The following is a 19,236-nucleotide window of genomic DNA, read 5'->3' as shown; positions in this document are numbered from 1 at the left end:
TTGTGTTAACTTCTTGTACTACTGTGCAATTATTCCAATTTGTTTAACATGTACATTGTGGCCGAACTATTCTGTAGCAAAACAGGTGGAAATGGCGTTCAAGTTGAGACAGCAAATGGAAAATTTACTGTCCACAAAACCTTGAATTTGGTCATTTTACGTTGTTGTTTGGCCGAGTACGGTAAAAAAATGTACCAGAATTTATAATGCACGCGCAGAGCCTTTTTTTCTGATTAAATCCGAGGGTTTTATGACGTTCTCGTTTTCGTCGTCGTGGTAGCTTCTAAACATTTCTTGAAGCGTTCCCATATAATGTTACGACGCTACAACAATTATGGTTTCACCAGTGCCGGTTTCAAACACCAGTATTTCTCTATGTAGATGGAGTATAAAGTCAAGAATCTTCATAACACCTGGCAGTGATAAATTCTTCTCATTTCAGCAGAGGGAAAGAATTACTCCCTCAAAAAATGTTCACAATCTGGTTGTTGCCTGTTTGTTCAACGTTCAACCATATCATGCAAAATCATCACATAGAGTTAGAGACCTTACAATTTATGACTTTAATACTACCTTTGCATTTGACCTAGGCCATGCAAGGAAGCTCTTTGAAGATTTTCACTTTCCTAATATGGTATCGTTTCCTTTTTGGTTGCAGGACACCAATCAAATAAGCTTGAGAGAAACAGGCGCCACGATGGTTCAATAAAGAACACAACGGAAGCTAAAAGAACGGAGGACATGATGCTGAAAATCAACAAACTGTTATCAAAGGGAAGACTGCAACTATGCCAATCAAAGGGTGAGGCATGCTCGCCGGGTCCACCAGGCCCTCCCGGTTCACCTGGACGGAGGGGAGAAAAAGGGACCCGAGGACGAAGGGGACAGAAAGGGAGAGCTGGAAACAAAGGAGATCAAGGTGTTATGGGATCACCTGGAAAGAGTGGCAAGCAAGGCATCATGGGACCTGAGGGACCACAGGGTGAAGCTGGACCCAAAGGACAAAAAGGAGACGCGGGGCCTGCAGGCATGCCGGGAAGTAAAGGAGAACCTGGTGAATCGATTTCAGCCCCTGTTCTTGCTGTTTCTCCTTCAAAATTGACAGTTAACGAAAAAGGAACAGCCTCGTTTCAGTGTTCGGTCAGTGGTAATCCTCAGCCTACAATAACATGGAGTAAACGGGACGGCCAGTCAGATATAACTCAGTCAGCAGTTTCACGAGGGACTTTACTTTTACAAGGAGTAGTTGGGAGTGACTCTGGTGTATACAAATGTTCAGCATCAAACATCCTAGGACAGGCTGAGGCCCTGGTACAGCTTGAAGTCAATGGTAAGGTTTGTATGTTAGTGCATGAATCAGTTTTTATCTTTCTATAATGAGCTACTTGCTTCTGAAAACGTTACATGCTTAACAATTCAAGTACAAATACAGAGATTGAGAAAAAATCTGTCCCGAAACTTTACAAAATTTGAAAAATATGAAACAGCTTTCCTGAAGTGACTTGGCAAGAGTGAAGTATCTTAATTGTCACAAAGGCAACAACACTTATTACTTCATTCCGCTAGTAAGCTTGGATCACTCTCAGCCGCTACATAAAATGTTGTTTTTTTCGGTGTTTAATACAGAATTGTTTACTACAATTTAGGAAGCAGACAACCGGCAACAAACAAAATACGAGCATTTAACAGAAGACCTATGCAAGTACAAAATTAGAAAATAAAAATCCTGAACGTATAAATTACTAGGTTTGTATCTTCAGAAATTTTGAGGTATTTTTATTCAGTGCTTAATCAATCCAGGCGAAAATTCTGTTTTTATAGTGTAGTGATCAGCTAATAAGAGACCAGTCGTTCCCTTAATTTGAACATCCCTGCCTTTAACTCTTCATTGTTGTGCTGCTTGTTTAGACAAAAACCTCAACTTGTATTTCCCGATATCCACCTATGCAGCTTTGTAAGTTCACGCCTCTGACAAAGTTATCTTAATGATCTCAAAGATACATAAAGTAAAAAATAAGTACAAAAAGTTCACGTCAAATAATAGTTTGCTTTGTTGCAGTTCGTCCTCGTGTTTTCCTTCATTCCGGGCCTCACTATGCCATTGAAGGAAGCACTTTTTCTTTTCCAACCTGTCACGTAACTGGGCACCCTGCCCCAGTTGTCACTTGGAGAAAGTCATCTGGCCAGTTACCCCAGGCGAGGGTGAGGTACAATGGCAGCGCATTGCAAGTTTTACATGTTCGTAAAGAGGACTCAGACTTTTACTTCTGTTCAGCGGTGAATCTCTTAGGGAGTGTCGAAACGAAAGCACTATTAGTTGTTGTTTCCCTACCTCGATTTACAGTGAAGCCACCCGCAAAGGCTATTGCATCCCCTGGCGAAACTTTGACGTTAAACTGCAGCGCTAGTGGTGACCCACAACCAGTCATCAGCTGGAAAAAACAAGGAGGTCAATTGCCAGTTGGAAGGAGCCATCAAAGCAATGGCCAATTAATTGTAAGGAACTTACAACTTAATGATGCAGGGAATTACATTTGTGTGGCAACAAGTGCAGGAGTGTTTAACATTGAAACTGTGACCTACGCTGAAGTTCGAAGAGGTATGGCACTATTAATGTTGATATAAAGTGACTTGATATATACCACAGCCATTAGCCATTAGTATTTCTTACGTCAAGGTTGTCACGTTGTCATGATAATCAGGAGATTTTGGCGTCATGTCATCAATGTCCGTGGCTTTCTCCGTGGGGGTTCGTGTACTCGACAAATCTCTGTTATTCCTAATACTGAGATCGGATGAAGACGTACACTGTTTGGTATAAGTCAAATTTTAAGGTGATAATCGAGACTCACTCCATCGAAATGAACAGCAGTGTTCATTTATTCGTTATCCGTGGTTTAAAAGTTCAGTGGAACAAAATAGTTTGCAGTTTAAAATCGTAACATGTTTCCATCATTAAGAAATATTGGCGGCAATTAGATAATGACGTGCCAGCGTTTATATAACATGTCCAAACTAATTTAAACTGACTTGGGCTGAGGTGTCCTGTTAATAATAGATAAATTGGACAGGTTAAATCTCTTTAAATAGTTTTCTTCTTTGGAAAGTGAGAGTCGGACGAAAAACCTTCAACGACTCTGAGGTGTTGGCGGGATGGGGGGAGTGAACTCCCAAATTAAAGATCAGTTAAATAGACATCTACGATATAACCACAAGAGGTCATATGTGGCTCAGTGTTTTTTAGTTAGCTACTGTAATAAAGTTCTCACAACTCAGAATAATTTGATACTTCACGGAATCTCCACTGAAACACTCTTTTCATTTTAAATGTACTACATATTTCACTTTTATATTTTTTAGGCGCCATTAGTGCATCTAATATTCTTGGCAGCCTGGACAGCAAGTACCTTGGCAAGTTAAATTCTTATTTAATCCCAGTCCTCCAGAGTTCATCCCGTAGTAGGTTTGTGAGGTGTTGGCAGGCTAAGACAGATGGCTGGGCAGCATCTACATTTCACAGCAACTGTGATGGAAAGGGTCCCACCGTTACTATAATAAAAGTCGGCAGCTACATATTTGGTGGATACACTGACGTGTCTTGGTACTCAAGTATGTATCAATTTATGATAGCGCTATTCTCACAAAGTTTATTGTATTATTCTGGATTAAATATTCAACGATCAGATTTATGGATGCGTTGCACTCCGCGACTCTTTTTATCAATAAATTAGCATGCGTAGTTAAATTGTTTTCTTTTTCTCGGCCTAGAGCGAGGAAAGAAGGAAATTGGACAGAGAGGAGGGCAGGCGCTGTTCCAGTTTTCCGTTTTTTAAGTTAGAGATCGCGAAAACAAGAAAACGAACATTTCAGGGAAAAAAAAAAAGAAAAACGCAATAACCCCTGGGTACTTTTGTATGATCCATTGAGTTGAGTTTTAAAGTGCACCTAACAGCAGATCTTTTTATTCGGCGAAATAAATCTACTTTCTTTCTAAACTGTTCCAGCGAAAAAATATTTTGAATTGGTTGAATCCTCGATACTCTATGCGCTTTTGAAGTTGGGACTGTGTTGTTGCACCACCGCGTTTTAGGAAGCCCTGGACGAGCGCTGGTTATGACGTCACGCCAGGGACCACGCCATATCGATTGCGTCTCTTTTTCGGTTTATTTCTTTGCGATTTACCCCACATAGTTCGTTTCAGAACGTGTTCGTCTTCTTCTTTACGGTTATCAGAAGAGTCCAAGGAGCCCGAGGAGTCTGTTGAGTCTGAGGAGATCGAAGAGGATTTAGAAGATTCGGATGACTCCGAAATGAATTACATATTCGAAATCGAAATGGACGCTTATCGACAAGAAGCTGCAGCAAGCGCAAACCCATTCGATAACAGCGACCTCGAAGAAGATCTGTTTTAATATGGATGAGCCGCGTGCCAACCCGGAATGAACAGCCAGATACGAAACACTTTAAATTGTTTCATCAGCAATACTTCTTTTTTTAAACACTACAAGTGTTAAGCTTTCGAAAGAGACCAAAATGAAACCATTTGGACAGGAATTCACAGAGATATGAATTTTCGAGTGTGATAGTTCTGTTTGTTGTGAATAAATTTTGCGTTCGCGAGGTGCGGACAGAAACAGCGCGCTTGGCGATTTCTTTTACAATTTCCATTTTACTTCACTAACACTGTTTGATCTGTACACTAGAACATTTCAGTTAATTGCTGGATGCCTTAATTTTACTGTGCAAAACGAATGGAAGTCAAAATAATGTTTCGAAGTTATGAAGTATTAAGCTTAAGCGCTTGTCGAAAATTCGCCTGATGTTTTGGAGCTTAAAAACGTTTTTTTTTTTTGTTAATACTGCACATCAGCAATACATCCTTTTCTAAAAACTGCAATTGTTCAGCTTTCGAAACAGACCAAAATGAAACGATTTGGACACGAATTTGCAGATATAAATTTTCGAGTGTGATAGTTCTGTTTGTTGTGAATTACTTTTGCGTTCGCGAGGGACGGACACAAAAAGCGCGCTCTGCGATTTCTTTTACAATTTCGATTCTACTTCGCTAAGACTGTTTGATCTGTATACTAGAACAGTTAAGTTATTTACTGGGTGATTTCTTTTTACTCGGCGAAAGGAATTGAAGTCAAAATAATACTTCAAAGTTACGAAGTCCCTAAGCGCTTTCGAAAAATTCGCCCGTTGTGACATTTCCTCTCGTGTTTACAAGGTTAAAAGCAGTTTTCTTTTATACATCGCATCAGGAATGTTCCTTTTTCTATCCAGTACATGTCTTAAGCTTTCGAAAGAGACCAAAATGAAACCATTTGAACACGAATTCGCAGAGATAAGAATTTTCGAGTGTGATAATTCTGTTTCTTCTGAATTAATTTTGCCTTAGCGAGGCGCGGACACAAACAACGCGCTCGGCGATTTCTGTTATAATTCCGATTGTACTTCGCTAACACTGTTTGATCTGAATACTAGAACAATTTAGTTAATTGCTGGATGCTTTCTTTTTACTCTGCCAAGCGAATTGAAGCCAAAATAATTTTTCAAAGTTATGAAGTCTTTAAGCGCTTTCGAAAAATTCGCCCGCAGCGACATTTCCTCTGATGTTTTGAGGCTTAAAAACATTTTTTTTTATATATATAGCGCATCAGCAATACATCTTTTTCTAAACACTACAAGTGTTAAGACCTATAGAAACGAAAGTAAGAAGAAAGGATCGAATGAAGGGAAGAAATTGGTTTCACAACATTGGATAATATACAACGAATCGAAGATTTTCTCACCTTCCTATTGCTTCGGTCAGACTGAGGCACATCTACTGGGGCTCCAACGGCATGAATTGTTGGCCAGACAGCGAATCCCACCTCATCTTTTATTAATTGTGGCCAGGATGGTTTTACTTGGCCAGGTTAATTGTGGACCTGTCTTGTGAAACAGTCTTTCTCAAAATGAGCGGAGCAAATGTGAGAATATTCCGTCCGGTTCCCACTTCGCACGCTTGAGTTTTGCAAAATCCACCCATCGTTTCTGTCTCTTCAAGGCAACGGGACGATCGTCACCATAATATGGTGGTAAATGGAGACCTTTCCCCTTTTCTAGATTTGGTTCGTTACCACAGCCTCCAACAACACATCGGGAAAGCATATTAGGTCATGTAATTGCAAAACATGAGTTGAAAGACTGGAAAGCGAACGATCCTTCGTCCCAAGTGTGACGTCACAGAGCAGCTCGATCCATTCCCCGCCAAAACACGGCCGCGCAACAAAAATGGCGCGATTTTCAAACCTTCCCTGAAGCACCAAAAATCGAGGATTCAACCAAATCAAAAAAATTTTTCGCTGGAACACTTTAGAAAGAAAGTAGATTTATTTCGTCGAATAAAAAAATCTACTGTTAGGTGCACTTTAATATCTGTTTAGTAGTACCCAGACGGTTACCTTTGTTAGTAAAAAAATTGCTTTATAAATCTAACAAAAACAAAAAAATTAGGCGAATCCGACTAGTTTTCTTTTAATTCCTTTTAAGAGTAAATTAAGAAAAACCCACGGCCACAAAATTAGCCTCTTGCACTTTTAGGGTTCTTTCTACTAACATTCCCGTCACTGATTAATTAACTTTTCTTCTCCTGGAAGCTTATGCCAGCGTAGGCAATCTACTAATGCTATATTATATGGTGACACGCTACCTTAAGGCTGGTTTGCATTTGACCTCTAACGATTGCTCGATTGCTGTAAAAGACTTTTATCGACCGCAGCGATGGAAAGAATTACAAACCATACGATCATTGCGACTGTTAGCCATGATCTGAAAACCAGCCTTTACTCTCATGTATGCAAAGTCCTGCACTTTTTTCGCTTGTATCATTTATGGATAGCATTTGCGCTACATTCAAGCTTCTTAAATCGCAACTTCTATTTACTTACTTTGCACGTCGTTTGTAATCCTTTGTTTTGGTCTATCGACCAACGATGCTTCTTTTATTTGTAGCGGGTGTACAGTGTTTTATGGTGGATTTCTTTAATGACTAAATTTAGAGCCTTGGGTACTCCCACATATAAGAGACGGGAATGAAGTAATCGGATTCGTCCAATGTTTTAAATAGTCTGAGATTTATATAACAATGACACTGATCCCTAACAATTCTTTTAACAAAAATTAAAACACTATAGGTGCAATTAAGCAGATATTAAGACTAAAACTCCATAAAGAGTGAAAATACCCGCCAAAGGGTTATTGCTTTTTTTCTGAAATGTTCGATTTTACGTCTTTGAAATCCTTATCTTTTGGATGTTGTCTTCACTAGAATTTGAAATATTTTCGTTTTCTTTGTTTGCAACGATCTCGTAACTCCAACTTGCAACTGGCAGCTCGGCAACTCGCATTCTTCACACACCCGAAATATTTTCATTTTCTAGGTTTGCATCTTGAAACTCTCAACTCGCAACTTGCAACTCGTTTACAAAAGGACGTCTGAGCAGCAAGCTAGAAAACAAGGAGGACCTATGACGTAGCAAAATCATGGGTTCATCTCAATGTTCATTACTAAGACTTGTTATTGCTGTAGAGCGCATGCGCAATGTAAAAGCGAGACTAGCCTGCAAGCCGTGATCTAAAGGGCCCTAGTCAGCCACACCTTCGTTTTTGTTTATATGCCAGAGTTTGGCTATGGTATTTTATTCGGAGCATGTCGAAATAAATGAAATCACTGTGAAACTACTGAAGATAATGGAACACTGATACTTTCAGGAACACAACTTACAGTATAGCAATAAGATTTCGCTTCACCATTCAATATTAATTATTTCGATGGCATCGAAAATGGCGGAGGCTGATTCACGCGAGCGGTGAAACCATAATATACTCTGAGTTACTCCGAGTCGCTTGCTTTCCTCTGTAGCGAAAGAGACTGTTTTGAAAATAAATTGTACTCCGACTTATTCCTTTTATCTGCTGGATAAAGTTATCCCTCTTTGAGCAACTGGAGCAAGAAGGTGAAATACGCTAGCATTTAAGTAAAATTAAAAGGTGTAAATGCCCTTTCTGTACAGGCCTCAGCGCAGAATCCGGCATAAATGACGCCGAACTTTTCATGACCCGAACTTAATTCAAATTAAGGTCGGCCCAAATCACGAAAATCTCAGACGCCAAACTTAATTAGCCGAACTTAATTTACTTGAAGCAAAACCAATTGAAATGTCAGCGTTTATTCTTTTATTATTATTATTATTTTTTATTACGTTACGTTATAATAATTTATGCAATAGGTTCGGCTCATGAAAAGTTCGACGTCTGAATTAAAGCCGTTCCCAAGCCGAAATTCCCGGCTGAGCCAGGCGGGAAGAACGACTGAGCTGTTCCAAATTGAAACAGCTGTTCTCAACTGATTCAGACGCCGAACTTTTCATGTACTTAATTCGAGGTATTAGGTTCGGCTCATGAAAAGCTCGGCGTCTGAACCGGGCCTATCTTCCAGAAACGTTGTAAGGATCGCAGACCAAGTGCATTAACAGCAACAAATTAAAAATATATATATATATAAAATGATTTATTTCGCTTTATTTGACTATTACCTTTGCAAAATTGGTGTCCGGTTTATTCTTAATTCACAATCTCTCAACCAAATTTGTCTCTTTTCTTTTTTTTTCGTGGTTAATCCTCATTTAGATAAAACAGCAGTTACTTATTATGCAATTAAGTTATTATGAATTTATTATGCAATTTTAAAAGTAATTATGAATTTATTTTGTGTTAGAGGATGACATTATATAATTAGGCTAATATGTAATGAAATCATGTCAATATGTAATTATGAATTATATAAAAAGTATAAATTTGTTTTTATTAACTAAGTTGATAAGGTGATTTATCCAGTGTAAAAAGATTCCAGAGCTCTAGAATCTCTCTACGGTGGCAGAATTACCTTAGATGATAAAATCAAATACTCGTTTCCACTCCCCCACCGACCCAACACCACTGTTTCTTTAGAAACTAACCCTTGTCTATATATAAAAATATCTTTCCACAATAATGGTAAGCCAACTGTTGTTTTCCTTTCCTAGGTTCATGCAGATATGCTTCATCCAGTAAATCATTTATCTTCTCACTGTATAACATCAATGGCTACGCTCCTGTTAAGCTGCAGATCAAGTCAGGGCGAACCGGTACCGCTATATACAGATGCCCTAGTCACGGACCAACGTTTGGTGGATTCGACATCTACATATCAAGCAACGCAAGGAGCAACCGAAATTCTTACACCCATTGTGGCTCCACTTACTCCCTCCCCCGAGGGTATTCTTCGCTTTATTCTTCTTGTACATTTTATGCAGGAAGCTACCAGTTCACTCCTATTGATGTTGAAGTATTCTACGAAACAACAACTTAGGACAAACAAGCAATATACTGTGCTTCCCGTTAACCGACCGACTCTTGAAATATTCAAAGTTTAAAATGGTGATGACTGCTTTTCCGATCTTTTCATAGTATCTCCTCTTTCTCATTTCCACTAAGACAACTGCAGTAACTCTGTGGGTCCCTTTTCTTCGCAGATCAGGGTTTTTTTTTTCCTTTCGTTTTTCGTTTTTCCTTTTTTTTCCGCATTCTTTTGACTGAGTTAACCAACGACACAGTTGTTTAGTTTGCTCTGAAGGGGTCTGGCGTTATTTATTTATTTATTTATTTTTTTTTGGGGGGGGGGGGGAGGGGGGATAGGCAAGCGGAGGAAAGGGGGAAGTGCAAGTTACGCCCTTCCTGTCGCGCGTGGCTTGCGCTCCGCGCTTGCCTCTCGTTTGCCTCTGGTAGCCTGAAAGATGTGACAATAAATAAATAAATAAAATAACGCCTGCTCTGCATACTAAGTGATAAAAAACACCGGATGACGTAAGAGATAACTACTATGACGGGCAGGGCATACACATTGAGTTAGACTGCTCTCCACGCCAGAACATTCTGGATTGATAGCTGTCCATTTTTTTTCTGCGCCATTCTCGCAGCAGTCCACAAATACAAAAGGCAGAACCTTACTTTGTACAGATTAATTACAATTATAATTCCATTACTACATTATTGTGACTTTGTCACCAGAGAACAAGCAAAATACACTCTGTTTTTTTTATAAGAACCTTTCTTATAAGAACGTCGAGGCTGAGATTAACCAAAATTTTAAGAACGTATTAAGAACATTCCTCAGGCTGAGAGTCGATTAAGAACGTTTTTATTTTGCTAATCTGTATATAAAATCAAGGTAACAAATGTAAATTAACCAAAATACGTAAGGGCATGTTTTGTATAACATTAAAATTGGTGACGCACACCGGTCACGTCCGCATTGAGTTTACTGAAATACATAAAGTGTATACCATGTAATTTAAGAACATCTTAAGAACGTTTTCAGCCTCAGATCGCAAAAAAAATATAAGAACGTTCAGCCTCAGCTCCAAAATTAGACGTTCTTATAAAAAAAACAGAGTGTATGACAACGCCACGCTGTATAAGATCCCGTATTAGTGAATGGATTTCATTAGCATATAGCTGAGTAGTAGAAAAAAGCTAAATGATGTGGAATAACAAATCTTAGTCGCGGACATTTTACTCATTGCTCTCACTTTAGCCAACAAGTGAAATATCGGCCTGTATTATATCTAAAAATTCAAGAATAAGGCACATATACTCGAAAATCCAAATTTAAGTGTCCCGTGTAGTAGCCTTGAAAATGTTATTGTATTGCCATTGATTTGTGTTTAAGGCCAGGTAACAAAAGTGTGAATGCCAGATATTCCTTAATTATGCATTAGAAAATTTTATTATGCAAGCAAACTATTAACCTGCTTTTTCGGCTCGTATTTAAGAATGGTTAAAATTGTTACTGTCAATGTACTTTAATTACCTTAACTTTACCTTTTACCTTTACCTTAACTCGTATTTAAGAATGGTTAAAATTGTTACTGTCAATGTACTTTAATTACCTTAACTTTAATAAAAGAGCTTGTGGTTTAATGTTCCGTTTGCAGGCAATAGTGACAACTGAATTTGAACTGAGATCTGTCTTGCGTGCCTTATTCAGGGTTTTCAATAGTTTAGGGTTATAAGGTTGAACCCTTGTTTAAGTTTCGGCACTTACCTCGATAGAAACAAGGCTTATGTCCAATAACCTTATAAAGTCAACGAGTCAACGCTAGTCTTGCGGACACCACGCTATTACGGACACCCCCGGCGATAATACGGACAGCAACTAATGTACCCTGGCTAAAATAGATTACAGACGTTTGAATGAAATGAATTCTAGCTTACGGACTCTTGCTATTAAGGACACTAACTCGCGGTCCCGATGGTGACTCTAGTTTACAAAACGATCAAAGAATGCATTATTGCATTCATTTGTAGAGTCCTCAGACTACGAATTCTCCTGAGAGAACAGGAGACATGTGTTTCATTAAATTGTGTTCGAGCCAACAATCTCTCCAAATGCCTCGACCGATTAAAAAAGCGCAGGAGTCGTTGAAAGTCGCGCGAGAGTCACTACGAGAGTTGCAACTCCCACGATCTGCCGTCGACTCTCGCTTGAAAAGAAATTTGAAATAAGAAATCTATAAGAAACCACTCTCGCTTTAACTCGAAGTGCTATGAGTTCGCCTTTGACAACGCGCTTTTTTGCGTCTTCGAGTGATTTAACCGCGTGTTAAGCAAGTTATGGTTGGTGTGCGTTTTGTTTTCAATTCAAATGCGTCAGTATTTCTTACTTGATAGTGCATTGTCTTAACTAGCACTTAAGTACAGAAATCTCAAGCAAAAGAAAGTTAAAATTAAAGCTCCTAGAACTGAGTGTTTGAAAATTATTACAACAGTCGACTTGTAATTCCCAGGAAATCCCAGAAATACCATTAACAATTGGCAATCAATGAACTGCAATTCCGGTTATCCAAGAACTTCTTACAAATTCCAAGCCATAAAAGGCACAGCATATTCCAGAAGAACTTCAAATTCCTAAGAATACAAAGGTTTTAGAGATCTATAACACACCAGTTCCTAAAAAAATTCCAAAAATTCCATGTAACCTCATTTTCATTTTACTACTTATTTCCAGAAATCTCGGAATCTATCTCAAACGCGGGCAGCCCAAGCTCAATTTCAGAGAACCGTTGAGTTATAAGGATTTGTATGGGAATACAACGGATTTGTGTAAAATGGTAGAAACAAACATTGTTTTGCCAATAAAGTCAACTTACCTTACTGCTTATTGTATTCTTTGTCATGTAACAGCTTTTCAAGCCGACTCGAAGCGATTTCGGCTAGTTAGCGTCATTCGGGTTTCTACTGCTAAGTGTAACGAAAGGCCGAACAGTATTTCAGCCATGCCCGAAGCACGAAACGGAATAAATCCGTTGAAATCATACCCAGTGTCCTAATTCCTTCATAGAATCAAAGTAGAGATGCATACTTATCCTGCCAGCCGCGTAACTCCAACTCAATTGAAGCCGTATCACGTTTGCTAGAAAGATTTTCTTTCAAGTCAGCTCGCTTCTGAGATTTCGAAAGAAGCGCGGCCAGAACGCCATGGACCGCATTGAACGTTCGAACAGCACGCTGGGTAACAAAGTTCCCTGGCACGGGGGGAACAGCGGCCAGTTGTCCACAGGCAAACAGATTTGTTCGCGGGGCTCCTCGTGTCCCTTTTGTCAAGACCGTAAAGGGACCATTGTTTCCATCGACCAATCAAAATTACTACCGGACTATTCAACCTAAATTTCCGATAGAGATTTCCCGGAAATTTGGAAATTCCGGAACGAGTGTGAACCGACGAGCTTTCGTTCTTATTACTAATGTTAAGTAATTATTAAAAGTCTTCCGCACGTATTTTAGTGAGCTCACCAAAAAGATAATTAAGAAACAGCATAGAGTGACAAAAGCAAAATAAAGCTCCGTCTGCTCAGAAGGTCTGTCAATCTCGTCAGGGCGCTTGCCAGGAGGGAGAGGTCAACTCGTGGGCTCGGCTGGTCCGGATGATACTTGCCATCGTGACGTCACTTCCTGTAAGGCGCGGGATTTTGTCCAGTTTCGAAAATGGCGCTGGTGATTTTGTTGCATCAAACGACTTTCTTTTCCAGTCAGGCTCCGGAGGGGGTTTGTTTTCTTGCTGAGTAAACTTTTAATCTTCTTTTCTCGATATAGGTAAGTGTTCATTTATTTTCAACCATGAATTATGCCGAAAATATTGCAGTGAAGAGTTACGTGTACTTGCGCTGATCGGGAAAGCTGAGATTGTCCGCGCCAGAAATATTACATTTTATTAATTATACAAAGTACTGCTGAAACTGACATTTGGCTCGGGACAAAGTCAAATTCTTAGTGCAAACGTTCCAGTTGAGATTAGTAGGTTATATACAACTGCAAAAATGATCAATGCGTTTGTTTCGCCGAGTGAAAAAACAGTGAAAATTATAAGTTTGTGTTTATTGCTGAAACTTGACTTGAAGTTATAGAATTTGCCTCCAACATCATTAAAATGATTGATAGATACAAAATGATGATTCAAAGGAGCTTATTTTAATTTACCCATGCCATTTAACCTATGTGAAGAAGAATTTTGTTGAGCAACCTAGAATTTTGAAAAAGCTTGCAAAACATGCGGACGCCCAAGGAAACCGACTTTCTTTTGAACTGATAATTATTTTTTGCGAGAAATTTCTCGAAATTTCAAACCAAATCGTGTACTCCTGAGCTCAGTTTTCTTGCCAAACATATTCACAATATCTCCAGCTTTCTCTATTTCTCTGATGCGGGGACAACTTGTCACGAAAATAAACTTCACCTGAAATGATCAACAAAACAAATGATTTCTGTTGGTTTTCATTAGTAAAATGATGTAAGAGTAGAAGCTGAGTTAAACTTAAGTACTAGTCCAGTGAATAATTGAACCCTCTTTATGAATTCTAAACCTGTGAGAAAAGAACTTGTGCATTGCCCCTAGAATTTTGGTGTTAAGATACAGAATGTTTGGACTATTTTGCCTTGATGCTGGCGTCAGCCACTCGGCCTCGCAAGTAGAATTCTTGTCATGTTCTCCTGTTTTTGTGAGATAATTAATCAAAAAGCAAATCCCGTAGCTCATTAACAATTACCAACTGGTAAATTACATGGTACTGAAGGCTTCTTTGCAACGAAGCTTTTCCGATAGCTTTAGAAAGAATGCTTTTCGTTTTTCTTTTCGCGAGCTTTCGACCAGACAGTACCGGAGAAATGCGTTTAAACCCACTGATCATTTTTATTAAGTTGTAAGATAATTGTTTTTAATGGCCAGTCGAAACCTCTAAACCACAGTAAGATCTCTCTTGTCCCTCCTTGTTAGATTCTTTTAGAATCTCAAGTTATCTTTCTTCAAAGAGGCGTAAGCCGTCACTGTTTTGTCGCATTTGCTGTCAACCACTGTCAAACTTTTCCGTGTTTCCACACTTGAAATATTCATTTCATGAGCGATGATGCTGTTTTCATGTATTATGGTAACAGGTTTATACATAGCTATGATTCTTTGATGGCCTGGCGTATAATCATTTGACTGATCATCAAAGGAAAAAATTTGGCGAGGTTATAGTTTATCAATCATTCAAACTTCCCGGGTTTTACGGGAAGTGACGTCACGATATCCCGCATCATCCGGACAAGCAATCCGATTGCGAAAAGCCGAAGTTGCCCCCTCTTCCTGGTAAGACTCGATGGTTGGAGGACTGGTTGGAGATTTTCTGGTGCCGTTTGTTGTTGCTTTAAAAATAGTCAAAATAAGGTAGGTAACACCTTGAGTTTATTCTGTTGGAGTGAACAAAATCGGTTAATTTACTTTGATTGTTTAAAATCTAATAGCACTGCTGATCAGTTCAAGTCTTGTACGCGGTGTTTTGTCCTCGAATATTTGGGCACTCGATCTGAGTTATAGCCAGGAGATTTCCGCACGGCCCCATGCATTAATTATGTATACATTTTGCGACTCAAGCTCTATTCATGCTCGTTCTTTGTGTAAGATGGTTACTATGAACAGTGATGCATGTATAATTAATGTATGGGGCTTTCCTAATCAAAGGCTCCTGTGAGCCGACTCGTGAATGTAAGAAGTGAATTGTGGTTAATACCGCCGTTAACGTAACGCAGTACTCGCCTAAACTACGCAAGAAGGATTCGAGGTAGTGTAGCTAGATTGCAGAATACCCAGCCCACTAAATATACTGCTTCGATTCTCCAGTCCTCAAGTCGTGACTGCAGGACTGAAGGTTATCGACTATCGGAATGAGGGACCACAAGTAGTTGCACAACCTTAGATTAAGTTAGGCCTAGTTCACACGTTGCATTTCAGTGAAATATAATGCAGAAAGCGATGTATGAAACCTTTCATGGAATCAAATTCGTCCAAACGTTTTATCCATCTGGGGCAGGCGGATAAAATGTCTAAAAGGCATGTGAGTTCAGACGTCGTAGCATAAATTTGAAAATGCATTAACATAATATCGATTCATCGTTGTTTTTTTAATCTGGAATCGTTGTCGGTTGGCCACACCAAGTTCCACCCAATCCCATGTTATTCAAGTTGGTTGAATTTAATTTGTCATCTAAATCAAATCTCTATTATCGTCATCTTACAGGCGAAGTCAATTCGAATTATAAATTAATCCAAATTATATTTGACGTATGAACTAGGTCATATAAATTAACTACCGGACTGCGGGACTGAAGGACGATGAGTTGTACCAGCTTACACTATTAAATTACTCATTGACTGTGGGGGCAGTAGATTGTCCTGTTTGACATGGGCCGGGTGTTCTGCAATCGCGCTAGTGAAGTGTGACTTGAAAGGTAAAAAACATTGTCTGCATTGTGTTTGGTTGGCCAGGACTTGAAATATAAATTGCTTAGAGTTTTTAGCTGTTCCCCTGAGCAGTGAGATCACGCTCCTTAAATAGTTTGGATTCATGGTCCCAAAACTTTTGTCACATTTTGTAAGTTAAGTATTTCTAAAAGGAGTTAAAATTTTCAAAATAATTTTTAAAATTACTATAAACTAAATTCGACTTTATATTGACGGCTAGTTGGGAGAAAATATATTCCGTATTAGGCGGAGTCGTGAAGCGACGGAGCCCAATACGGAATATGTTTTCTCCCAACACCGTCAATATAAAGTCGTAATGCCGTCTCAAAATCGAATTTAGTTCTTTATCGCGATACTGACATTTTGTTGGAGAGAGTAAACGGATAAAGTACAAATCGTTCGCTGACTGAAAGAGAAATTCATGGTAATATCCGTGCGCGAAATTTTTTCTCGGGGCGGGTTATTTGAATTTTTGGCTTTAATTTTTACGTCAAAACAAAGAAAATGCAAAAATTTACAGTCCATAAAGCATCTACCATTGATAAAATACACGAGCTAGTAGCTTTGAACATTTTACCAGCAAATTTTATTGAAATTTGTTACCGCCGAGATATAAACAACAACGTGAAAACAGTGATAAATAAACCTCACAACCAGAAGCAAGAATAAAAAGAGCAACCATACTAGTACCCGTAAACGAAAACAGAGCATTGTTACCCTAGCTTAGATGCCATGGAGATTTAGAAATTTGAAAGAAACCAAGCGGCGAAGAATACTGTAAAAATTACCGAGTCTGCCGTTCGGCGCTACGACAACAAGAACAAATTGACAGACCTGAGCCATGAAAGAGAACGCAGCGATAAGAGACATCAGAAAAGAAACACATCCTTTTGCTTTGAAAATGACATAATTTATTGGAATTTAAGCTCATTGTTATTTACCGTGGCCGCTTTCACACTCAAGAAAGTCTTTTAAGTAAATTTCTCTTCGTAAGCTGTATCCGCTGTATCATGGTACATGTTCATGGTCCTTGAACAGTGTCAGAAGCTTTGTAAACTCAAATGAAAAGAAATAAACAACACTATCCAACTTCGCATGTTCATTCACAGAAGTAAAAGTTTGATCTGTGCGCGCCAAAACCCATTTAAGAGCGCGTGCACACAAAAATCGAACATTGTGCGGCAAACTTTCAAATTTTGAAAATAGCTGAAACTTTGGCTATTGGTAGTCCATATTGAGTTATTCATTGCTGTGTGGTTCATTTGTGAAATAACTTTTTGATTTGGGAGAAAATGACCAAGATTGATTTCATAGCCAGACACGAGAAAATTCGGGCTGAAAAATCAGTCATTTTGAAGCAACCCACTTGCCCTTCTGATAAAGCTAGAAGACATTTATTTGTTATCAGCTTGTTTTACAACCTTTTAAGGTTTTATCTTTTAATTCCCATTAAGATCGATCGAGCTTGTAACACTGAGACCGACCAGAAAAAAAGAGACCCGTAAATCTATAGAATTCGCTTGCCAAATTGAAAACATAATTTATCCTACTACCTTTATCACAAATCAAATGCAACTGTAAGAGTGAAGTAAGGAGGAAATGGGCTTTTAGCTAAAATAAAAGTTTTTCTGGGGAAACTTAATTGTGCTCTGTGGAAGAGCCCTCAAAATCTGACAAAATCGCAAAATCAAACCGAGATTGCGTGACGCACCGTGACAAATATTGCAAACGTACGTATTTCGGGAAACATGCAGACCTTTAATTCAGACCTAACCGGATGGAAATACATTAATGGCCTTGTTATTGTTGATGATTTTTATTATTCATCATTTTGTTTGATAACTAAAATGTTTAACAGCATATTTGTTTCATTCAAGCTTTCCCTCGCTCCCTCCCCAATTTTCACGTAGCCAGTAGTGCATATATTTGTCTCTTTACTTGGATGATTACGAGTTTCTTTACGAGTTAAAAAAAAACCGAATACCGATGATCACACATTATAGAAAGCTGGCAAAATAGAGACTAATTTTCTAGTTTTTGCTTAATTTTAGACTCGGAAATAATTATTTTGCTGACTCTTGAAATTAACTATTTGAGCGTGTTGCTATACTGATAGCCAATTATAAACGAGTTCCACGCAAAAGTTATGGAATTTTTCCCACCGAACTTTCTTACTTAGAGTAACGCGCTTTATAAAGCTAGCTAGTTTTCTTGTATTGTGCAGCACTAACCGATAGCAGCATTCACATCCGATATATATGACCCCTACAACATTTGTGAGCTAGTCATTAAAGGACCCTAGTCAGCCTCCGCCATTTTCGATGCCATCGAAATCATTGATATTGCATGGTGAAGCGAAATCTTACTGCTTTACTGTAAGTTACGTTCCTGGAAATATGTTTCATTATCTTTAGTAGTTTCACAGTGATTTCGTTCATTTTCACATGCTCCGAATAAAATATAATAGCCAAACTCTCGCCTATAAACAAAAACAAAGGTGTGGCTGACTAGGGCCCTTTAACTCCATCCTTAGCTCACTTTCAGTGTTACAGTCAACCCAGGTCACGCGTGAACAGAATTTCCAAGAATGAAATGAACATTCGAATTTCTCTTTGTAATGTCCGACGTGTGAATGGAATTTTGGACATTTCTCTGGAAATCGTTCCGAAAAAGACGCATAAACTTAAAAAAAATGTTCAAAATACTTGGGAAACAATTGTTATTCTTGAAATATTCAATTTTGCAATGTAAAGAAAAATTCATAGCCTTATACCGTCAGTAAGCTAGGGAAATTTATACGGGAACTCTGAAATCTCGTTGGCGATTTTCAAAACTGAGATGTAAATTTCAAAACTCCGTTCAAATATCAAAAATATCGTTCACGCGTGACCTGGGTTGACTGTAATGTTACGGAACATGTTTGAGGCCTTCGGACTTGACACATCAGAAGTAAAAGTCAAACGGAAAAAGCCATTCGTGGACATGATTTCAAACCTGGTGCAGAGCTGCAGTTGTCAAGCCAGCAAGTGCTCGAAATGAATACAGTACATGTTGTTAGTCTTTACGGCAGGAAAACACGAGCCGTTTTATTTATTTTTTTAGTTATTTATTTATTTATTTATTTATTTATTTATTTACTTACTTATTTATATATTTATTTATTTATTTATTTATTTATTTATTTATTCACCACGACATGCATTTATAGAAAGTTACAGTGAATAATAGACTAGGATCTTACATACGTTTTGTTGTAAATGTGAAGGTTCATTTAGCAGTAATTTTTTATTGTATATATGCCATTTAGATGTATGACTCCCTGACGCGGAAAGAACTTGAAGGCCGGAGTTTTATGAAATACAGTGTTCTAAAAG

The 19,236-nt window shown here is 38.5% G+C and overlaps 1 protein-coding gene and 1 long non-coding RNA gene across 4 annotated transcripts in view; one reads left to right on the top strand and one right to left on the bottom strand.

Annotated features, from left to right (window-relative positions):
* LOC146454579 (uncharacterized) overlaps positions 1-19,236 on the top strand; it is a 69,754-nt gene that overhangs the window by 11,442 nt on the left and 39,076 nt on the right. The window contains exons 2-5 of one of the 3 annotated variants that reach the window (XM_085095301.1): positions 659-1,330; positions 2,045-2,599; positions 3,361-3,609; positions 9,072-10,074. In XM_085095301.1, the coding sequence (XP_084951427.1) occupies positions 659-1,330; positions 2,045-2,599; positions 3,361-3,609; positions 9,072-9,397 (1,802 nt within the window). In that variant the 3' untranslated portion in view covers positions 9,398-10,074. Of the gene's footprint in view, positions 1-658; positions 1,331-2,044; positions 2,600-3,360; positions 3,697-9,071; positions 10,075-19,236 lie in introns of those variants that run through there. The other 2 variants (XM_085095302.1, XM_085095303.1) reach the window with 2 other exon arrangements.
* On the bottom strand, positions 9,703-12,210 carry LOC146454581 (uncharacterized). Its single transcript, XR_014859240.1, has 3 exons — positions 10,977-12,210; positions 10,489-10,897; positions 9,703-10,114 (listed from the first exon to the last, which is right to left on the bottom strand). It is a non-coding gene; the product is annotated as an uncharacterized LOC146454581 (long non-coding RNA).

Source organism: Pavona decussata, unplaced genomic scaffold (assembly GCF_977016875.1).
Source record: "Pavona decussata unplaced genomic scaffold, jaPavDecu1.1 SCAFFOLD_300, whole genome shotgun sequence".
In the NCBI taxonomy this organism is placed as follows: domain Eukaryota; kingdom Metazoa; phylum Cnidaria; class Anthozoa; order Scleractinia; family Agariciidae; genus Pavona; species Pavona decussata.
Note: the sequence above shows the minus strand (reverse complement) of the source record. Positions and strands in the feature narration are given on the sequence as shown.